This window comes from Triticum aestivum, chromosome 7D, assembly GCF_018294505.1.
Source record: "Triticum aestivum cultivar Chinese Spring chromosome 7D, IWGSC CS RefSeq v2.1, whole genome shotgun sequence".
NCBI classification, from domain to species: Eukaryota; Viridiplantae; Streptophyta; class Magnoliopsida; order Poales; family Poaceae; genus Triticum; species Triticum aestivum.
Window position 1 is genome coordinate 412,581,112 of NC_057814.1, and position 9,228 is coordinate 412,590,339.

At 50.3% G+C, this 9,228-nt stretch overlaps 1 protein-coding gene across 1 annotated transcript; it reads right to left on the reverse strand.

Annotated features, from left to right (window-relative positions):
- Window positions 1-530: 530 nt before the first annotated feature.
- On the reverse strand, window positions 531-2,579 carry LOC123169838 (cytokinin hydroxylase-like). Its single transcript, XM_044587704.1, has 4 exons — window positions 2,274-2,579; window positions 1,713-2,184; window positions 1,182-1,584; window positions 531-1,098 (listed from the first exon to the last, which is right to left on the reverse strand). The coding sequence occupies exons 1-4, from the start codon at window positions 2,551-2,553 to the stop codon at window positions 667-669; spliced, it is 1,587 nt and encodes a 528-aa protein (XP_044443639.1). The 5' UTR covers window positions 2,554-2,579; the 3' UTR covers window positions 531-666.
- Between the last annotated feature and the right edge of the window lie 6,649 nt (window positions 2,580-9,228).

Sequence of the window (9,228 nt, forward strand, 5' to 3'; positions counted from 1 at the left end):
TATCTGACTATTATGTTTAATATCACATAAACATATTAGTGTGTATTGTTAATGCGTATGATCTATTTTAGCTTTGCATCTAATTTTCTTATATACTTTAACGTCCGCCCCACCTCAAGTATTTTTTGTTCTCCGCCACCGAAAATCCATCTCTGCACCCGAGCTCATCTGCACCCGCTCTGACGAAAAAAAATCAAAACAAATACTAGAAAAAATCAAAAAATTCCAAAAACTTTTTGTGCGGTAGACAATTTGATGCGTGAGGTTCGCTTCAATTTTCAAATCATTTGGACATCTGAAGAGCTCTCAGCAAAAAAGACAAATTGAGGGTATGTAAAAATGTTTACTGTTCATGTACTATTTTGGTCCGATTTATCTTTTTTGTTGAGAGCTGCTCAGATATCTAAATGACTTGAAATTTGGAGCGGGCCTCACGCATCAAATTATTTACCGTACAAATTTTGTTTTGGAAATTTTTGATTTTTTTCGAATTTTTTACGAATTGTTTATGGTGTAGATGAGCCTGGGCACCAAAACGCCCTACTCCACGACTGCCTTCATAGACAGTATAGTTCCGAATCGAAGCACAAAAACTCTCTCTACAAAAAAGAAATGCAAAAAATAAACACTCAAAATTGCGAGTAGGCTGCCAAAACCCAAGCCGGCCTACAGGCTTCGCAGCGGCAGCAGGCGCACGGGCACGCCGTGGCGCGGCCGGAGAGTGAGGACGTTCACCGGCGCGTGGCGGTACTCGTCAGAGATACCGAAGCGGAAGCTCGCGAGCAGCATGGCCAGCACGATCTTGGCCTCCACCATGGCGTACGCCTGCCCGACGCAGTTGCGTGGCCCGGCCGCGAAGGGCAGGAACCGACCCGCTCCTGGCCGGGCGCGGCCGGGCGCGAACCTGTCCGGCCTGAACTCGTGCGCGTCCGCGCCCCACACGGCCTCGTCGTGGTGGATGGCCAGCAAGGGGATCCACACCGACGCGCCCCTCGGCACCCGCAGCTCGCCGCCGAGCGTGATGTCCTCGAAGGCCATCCTCGGCAGCAGCGTCGCCGGCGGGTACAGACGCAGCGTCTCGTTGATCACCATCTGCAGCTGCACACGCATCCACGTGTTAAACATTGGCAGTGTACAGTGGCGCCGGAGTGCATGCGTTTCGACGGTGTCAGATGGCTTACGACGGCGAGCTTGGGGAGGTGATCTGCGGCGGGTGGAGCGTCGCCACAGACTTGGGCGACCTCGGCGCGAGCCTTGTCCTGCCACTCCGGGTGCGTGGCGAGCAGCATGGTAGCCCAGGTGAGGAGCAGCGCCGATGTCTCGTGGCCGGCGAAGAAGAAGGTCTTGCACTCGTCGATAATCGTCTGGGCGTCGTACCCCAGCTCGCCGTGGCCGAGCTCATTCTCCTTCTTCTTCTCCATCTCGGCCAGGAGCATCCCGAGGAGCCCCCGGCCACACGCTTCCGGTGACGGCGTCCGCCCCTCGTCCGCGATCTCGCGGTTGCGCTGGATCGACTCCTTGAGCACCTGCTCCAGCTCCCCGTTCAGCCGTTTCATCTCTCTTCTGTACTTGCTCGGAAAATACCTTTAAAAAACCGTACTACTTTAAACCACGACAGAGAAAAGGAATGCAGTATCACCATGAAATGCACTTAGATATTTTCCAAACTGAATAAATAATTTGTGGTGAGGTGATGTTGATTGATGACTCACTGGCTGCCGGGGACCCAGAGGTAGCGGCTGGAGCGTGCGGTGAGCCGCTGCAGCTCCTCGATCAGGTGGAAGATGCGCTTGCCGGTCTCATAGCTGGTGTCGAACTCGGTGCGCGCGATGACGTCGCCGGCGAGCCTCGTCATGTGCGCGCCCATCTCCACCTCGTTTCCGCCCCGCGCCACCGCCTCCCGCAGCGCCCATACCGTCTGCCGCGTGCACTCCACCATGTGCCCGACCCTGCCCTTGAGCTTGTCGGCCATGAAGGCGGGGGCGATGACGTGGCGTTGGTGCGACCAGGTGGCACCGTTCGCCATGAGCAGGCCACGGCCGATGAAGTGCTTGGCGCCCTGCCGCTGCAGCCACGATTTGCCGGTCACGTGCGCATGCTTCGACGAGAGCAGCTCCCGCACCATGCCGGCGTCCGTCACGCACACCCGTGGCTCGCTCCCGTACCAGTAGACGAACAGCCTCCCTGCAGATAGGAAGAACCGAGCTCCGGTCAGCCTTGACACGCGGGCCATGGCCGGCCAGCGATGCGATTAACATACGTGGCCCACTCACCGAACGTCTTGGACCAGAGAACGTAGTGTGGCAGGAGGCGGCCGACGATGTCGTGGCTGAGAGAGCCCATGTCCCCGGCGGTGGCCTCGGCGACCAGGGCGGAGACGTCATGGAGGTTCCCGACGAGGAGGCGTGGCGTGGGGCCGTGGACGCCTTGCCTGGACAAGATCCTCCGGATCCTCGCCGGCGTGAGGTAGTAGCATGAGGCGGTGATCCATACGGCATTGGCCAGCAACAAGAGTGGCGATGCAACGAGCACTAGGACTACGACCGGTAACATTTTGGACAGGAACTCGGCCTTGTTTACATCAGTGCAAGTGCAGTGGCAGCTTGCACCAGGCCCCGTGCCTATATATAAACACAATGGAGTGGCATGCATGCAGCGATCTGATTGGGCCAAGATCACTGAAAAAATAGAGTGCGCTATAGCACCACTAATAGAAGGTTATAGCGTTATGTCTGAACTAAAGCACTCTATAACATGCTAATAGTAATTTTTATTATGTTCGAGATGATTTGTATTTCCGATAAACTTTGATAATAGGTCTGGATCATTTTCGCAAAAAAAAAGAGTGTATTTTAAAGGTGGCCCTATTTTGCTATAGCGCACTATGTTTTTCATCAGCCAAGATTAGAAAAATGGTTTTGTGATTAGAGCTTAATTAGTGCATGTATGCAGTTTTTTTTTTTGAGGGATATGTATGCAGTTTTTGGTAGTACAACTTTTGGGAGAATGCGTGGCGTGCCCCACCCATCCCATCTCACCTGCTTTTCCTTTTGACATGTCAATTTAAATCTATTATATCTTTTGAATCGAAAGTCCAATCTACATTTCGTTTGCTATTCGTGTTGCTTGTGATGAAGTCTTTGAAATAAGACCAATTTTAAATACGTCTTGACGTGTTTTTAATACTAGGTGGTTTCCACGCGTGTTGCGGCAGGAATTTAAAGATTAGTTTGAGATGAATTATGTATGAAAAAAATGATCTAAATCAAAAGCTACTATTTTTTATGTAGAACCTGTTCCATACTTGCATTGTGTGTGAGCAAAGAATATACATGTCGTTTGCATGGGGCTGGGTAATAGTGTTAGTGGATGCTTACATGACACCTTGGTGAGGTAAAAGGTTGTGTGTTAAGAGAATTAGAGCTAGATGGTACCCAACGCGTTGCTGTGATAATCTTATTAAAAATGTTATTAGGTGCTACATAGACAACCATACTAATGAAAATAAATGTAAGAGTATTTCTTGATACAGTTTGAAAACATTAAAAAAATATGAAGCATAAAGCAAAATCAAGTATCAAAGAGAAAAAAAATTAGATTATAGTTAAATGAGTGTCACTTGTAAAAAGAGAGAGTGAAAGATCAACTATATAAGTATGCTCCAAGCGCCCAACACATAGACCGTGTCCATGAGAGCACAAAACTTAGTGCAAAAATTTAGTGTGGCATGGTGATGGAGTCAAATCCAGCAGATCCCGGGTAGGGGGTCCAGAACTGGTAATCTTGGTGCGGTAGTAACAGGGACACATGATTTTACACAGGTTCGAGCTCTCTTGAAGAGATAATACCCGATGTCCTGCTTCAATTGTATTGATTTGAAGGAGTACAGATTACAGGTTGATCTACCGTGAGATCATGTGTGTATGAACGTGTCATCTACGAGCCCTACCCCTCGGCTTATATAGGTACCGGGGGTGTCTAAGGTTTACATGTAGGTCGGTTACATCTAGGGAAATTGTGGGGTAGACAACCTCTAAGTCTTGGAGGATGCGTCGAATCTTCGGAAACATCCTATCTTGGCGTTGCGGGCTTCGATGAACGTGGCCCACCAATGAATCATCATGGGGGCCTCGGCCCGGCCCTCCTGGCTGAGAGACAATATGGTAAGCACCCCCTAGTCTAGGACACCACCAGTAGCCCCTGAACCGTTCTTTAAGTTGAGGACGCTCCTCAGTTCTTCCGAGTTGCTTTTTGTGTTTGGTCGTCGGTCTTGGAAGCCAGTTCAACAAATCCTTCACTCCTTTGAATCAATTCAGTCTTGGCCGAAAAGTTCCCACCTCGGGAATCTAAGGAGCCCCTTGGTTATTTCCATTTCATCTTGATGGATGCTACTGTCACTTCTGAATTATACACTGGATTGGAGATGTTTTCTCGCGTGTAGCGGCGAAGATTTTTCGTCTGGCGGTCAAGCCTTGTCCTGACAAATTTCACAAGCTAGATCTGACGTCTCATGCAACAGTGACGACCCCTCACATAGGAGGTCATCATGGTGTGATGGTATGGCTCCAAGCCCCACCATCGGCATGTCTAGTCAGTGAAGTCATCGTGCCCCAAGACACATACAGTGCCACATTTAAATATCCCCTCGATTTTCATGCGTGCTTAACGCACGTCGCTTGGGGAACCTAGGACTTCCTGTCTCTTGCGTCACCTCCCGCCTCCACATCCTCCGTCTTCCCTTAGTGAATTATGATTCGTCACCTTCTAAAGGGATCGATCACCATGGATCCAGCAGATGCAACATCTTCTCTTTCCACCGGCGACATCGAAGGAGGGTGGAAGCCTTGCTCCATGGCTCAGGCCCAGCTAGACCAGCTCTCCGACTTGGGCTACCTGCCTCAGCCGGAGGTGGCATTCGGACACTTAGGATTGATCGCCCTTGACGTCGATTTCATTCAGGAACGTTGCACCAATCCTCGGGGAAACGAGCAGGTATGCGTCGTCCCCTTTCTTATTAGGGTCTTGGGTGACCCAATTCATCCCTTCTTGAGGGGACTGCTAGATTTTTACGGCCGCCGGCTACATCATCTTTTCCCCAACTCTATTGCGTGTTTTGACACTTTATGTGAGCCCTTCCTCAGATGCCACCCACACTTTGAGCTGTGGTTGAAGTACTTTTGAGTAGTATCGCGCAAGTGAGGGAGCATGCTGGTGGACTGTGGTGGATTCGTGGTCTGCAGGGTAGCTAGGCCCAGATACCTTGACGGTACCGAGTGGTTCTGTCTTCTCGGCGTGCCCCATGAAGACCCTCCTCGGGAGGGCATTGTTACCACCTTTTTGCCCATGCCTCCTCAGAAGAGGTATAACTAGTGTCCGAGGACCAGAGCCCGAGAAGGAACCTCGACCGTGTTTAGGGTGCCAGATCAGATGGAATGTCTGTGCCACCACGGTCTGACGCTGGCCAATGTGATGGTAGTGGCTCTCATTCGGGGAATCCAGCCCCTGCAATAGCGTGTCCACCCTATGTGGGAGTACAACGACATTAATGATTCAACTCAGGCCATCCGAGGAGGATTTTATGGGGCCATCCACTCAAGGTGATATAGGCATCGATGTTTAAAGGTGGAGAATCGAATTTCTCTAAAGGACCTCAAATTGATGGCTTCTGTGGCACCCTGGCTCAGAGAAACCGGAACGCCCCGTATTCCAGCCCAGAGATCGAGGAGAAGTCTTGTGGAATACGACACTGCTTAGCATAGAACAAATCAGCTCTTTATTACAAGCTATATGGATACAAGGCAATTACATTAGCACGGCGACACTACGCCTGCCACGGTTGCTCCATGCAAGCAGCAGAACAACACGAAGCAGCGGAATAACTACTGGCAGCGGAACAGCGACGACGGTGATGAACTCCACTCCGCAGGGACTCTGGCTGGAACGCTTATCCTAGCTCGCAAACAAGGGATCCATGGCAAACAAGCAACCAAATCCGACATGACCTGCAAACTGGCATGACACGCCAGGTCAGTACATTGAATGTACTTGCAAGCTCACATCAACCAAAGCCATCAAGACAGACAACAGCATGGCAATTACAGGTTAACAAGGATTAATATGATACTATCAGGACAACATGGCATGAACAACATGATACAGCTAGAACAATACGAGCATGGCATGAACAAATAAACATGATGACACTATCATGCAACATGATGACATTATCATGCACCAACTTACTCTGTTCGGGTTACCTCATAACCATCACGGACATCACATGATCATCTCAGGATCCAATCAAGCTTGGTATTAACAATACCATAGTAATCATTACATGACCACAAGGAGCTTGATCTTTACCCTTGACTCTCGCATAATACCACAAATATCCATCAACTCGGTATCCTCAATACCACGGTGATCATCTCACGATCACAATCAACTTCTTTCTCATCATCGAACCAAGGTTGTTATTAAGCACATTATTTATTACTGTTGACCCACAGTGTGACCAACTATGAACTGGGACCATATCCGCGGGCGCGGCTATCGATAGATTTAATACACACTCTGCAGAGGTAGCGCACTGTACCCACACCACGGAACCCATGGCCTCACACTCCCATTCGGGTGGACCAATGGCGTTCCGACAAAACCGTCCTACTGCCATGACACTCCCCCGGCCACTCCGACCAACTCCCCTCTGGGATAAGTCCTGGGTGGCCCAGTGCCTACCAAAGGCATCAACGGCCACCGTCGTGGCAAAACTAAAATGGTCCCAAACGGGGACAAGCCGGCTACAACAACTACCGGCACACAAGGCTTATGCCGTCCTACCCGGCCAAGGTAGCGCCCGCGCATGAACTTCCCTCGTTGGAGGCACCGCCGAGAGGCATGACAATAGACCCAGTTAGGACCTCCCCATAAAAGGCAAATGTGGTTGCACTGGTCAGCTTGATATGGTGGCACCATGACTCAGCCAACAGTTGTTCAAGTTCAATTTAATCCGGTTAAACTTGAATGCAATATGCTGAGCCATGACAAAATAACATGATGCAATTACAATGCATGAGCATGATATAAGCATGGGGTGCAACATAACTATCAACCATATCAACAATGAATCATATTCAACTGAGCATGGCATAATGACGAGCATGAATATCACAAGTATAACACTACTCATAGCATACCATGACCACTAGCATCAACAATAAATACCATGCAAGAACACATCGATAACATTACCGAGTAAACACTTAACCAACTAACAACAAAGGAACAATGCATATCAACGGTACTCGGTAACCGACAACAATCTTGCACCGAAGAACATGACCAACCCAACATGTACTACTACCAAGCATGGCCAATCGGGAAGTAATATTAGCAGGTAGAACATGATAACAGAGTGCAAGAAAACATAGCATGACGGTAACCACCGATCCATAAGCATAACCAAAATAACGACTGCAGTAGCAAAACAAACATACAGTTATTAACAATTCAAGTTGAAAACCAATGCTACTGCATGGCTATCATGCAAATGGTGGTTTTGGCTTGCCTGGGGATGAAGAATGCACCGGGGAGAAGCGCAGAAAGATCGCGGAAGGAATCGCCGGAAAAGGTTCTCCCTCGCAGGGGGATAATTAGGGGCAAGGGCAAAAAGTCCATTTCCAGTATGTCAAACCATAGTGAAAATGATGGGAACAGAACGGGCTCGACGACATGAAGACGTGGGCGTTTGATTCACCTCAATCAGAGTTTCGAGCAAAAAGTTAGGAGGTGTTTTCTGCCAGGGACCTATCTGTAATAGAAATTTTTACAGACTGGGCCAAAACAGAAAAACTGAAAGCGCATTCCAGGAACTACGCTTTTGGGACAGTGAAGGCATATTTTTGGCCGAAGCCGCAGCGGTTTATGCTTTCACTCAAACGAAAGCGTATTCGAGGGGATTACGCTTCCACTTGCCACGCTGGCAGAGGCGGGGCCGAGGCCTTGTCTCGCTGCCAGGTGGGTCCCACTCCTCTTTCTCTCTCTCCCTTCTCTTCTCTTCTTCCTCCCAACACTGGCTCGCAGAGCAGAGGAGGCCGCCGGCGCCGACGCTCGCCTGGCCTTCTTCGGCCACTGTTCGGGGCACCGCGACCACCGGTGGGCTCGTGAGAGGATGCCGCCTCCGTTCCGGATGGACACGGACACCGAGGAGGACCGGAGCAACAACTATCTTGGGAGGGGCGGACGAGGGGTTCGGCTGAAGATGGGGATCGCGGCCAGAGGCCACATGAGGAGAGGGAGGGGTGCTGGAGTGGTTCTGGAGGGGTGGTGGAGTCCTCTGGTGGTGGTAGGGTGGAGAGAAGAGCTCGGCATCGCAGGAATTTAGGCAGCGGCCGGTGGATGGGCTCCGTCCATGGGTGGGCAGGGAGAGCTCTTCGAGCTTGGGGAATAGGCTAGGGAAGGCACTGGGAGGTGGGTGAGGCGAGTGGTGAGGAGAGGAGGGGCTCGGGTGGCCTATTTATAGGCGGGGGGAGGTGCCCGAGCCGGGCACCGCCGCACGAGCTTGGCCAAGGCTCTAGCGACACGCAGCGATCACGGGGAGGCGTGGGAACGCGATGAAGGGGGAGCAGACGAGCGGCAGCTGTCACGGAGCAGAAGAGGTCGAGGGGAGAAACAGCCAAGAACCATTAATGCATGTCGGCACTGCTCACCCGTGGGTGCGCGGCGATGAGCTTCGATGGAGAGGCTTCCGGAGAGGGAGATGGCTCCAGGAGGACGGCGACGACGAGAGGAAGCTAGGGGACATGCCCGTGCTCACTGAGACGCTGACGACCCACAAGTATAGGGGATCAATTGTAGCTCTTTTCGATATGTAAGAGTGTCGAACCCAACGAGGAGCAGAAGGAAATGACAAGTACTTTTCAGTAAGGTAATGTCTGCAAGTGCTAAAATTGTAAGTAGCAGAGTAGTTTGATAGCAAGATAATTTGTAACGAGCAAGTAACAATAATAGTAACAAGTATGCAGCAAGGTAGCCCAATCCTTTTGAGGCAAAGGACAGGCCAAAATGGTCTCTTATGATAAGCAAAGCGTTATTGAGGGTACACGGGAATTTCATCTAGTCACTTTCATCATATTGGTTTGATTTGTGTTTCCTACTTTGATAATTTGATATGTGGGTGGACCGGTGCTTAGGTGTTGTTATTACTTGAACAAACCTCCTACTTATGAT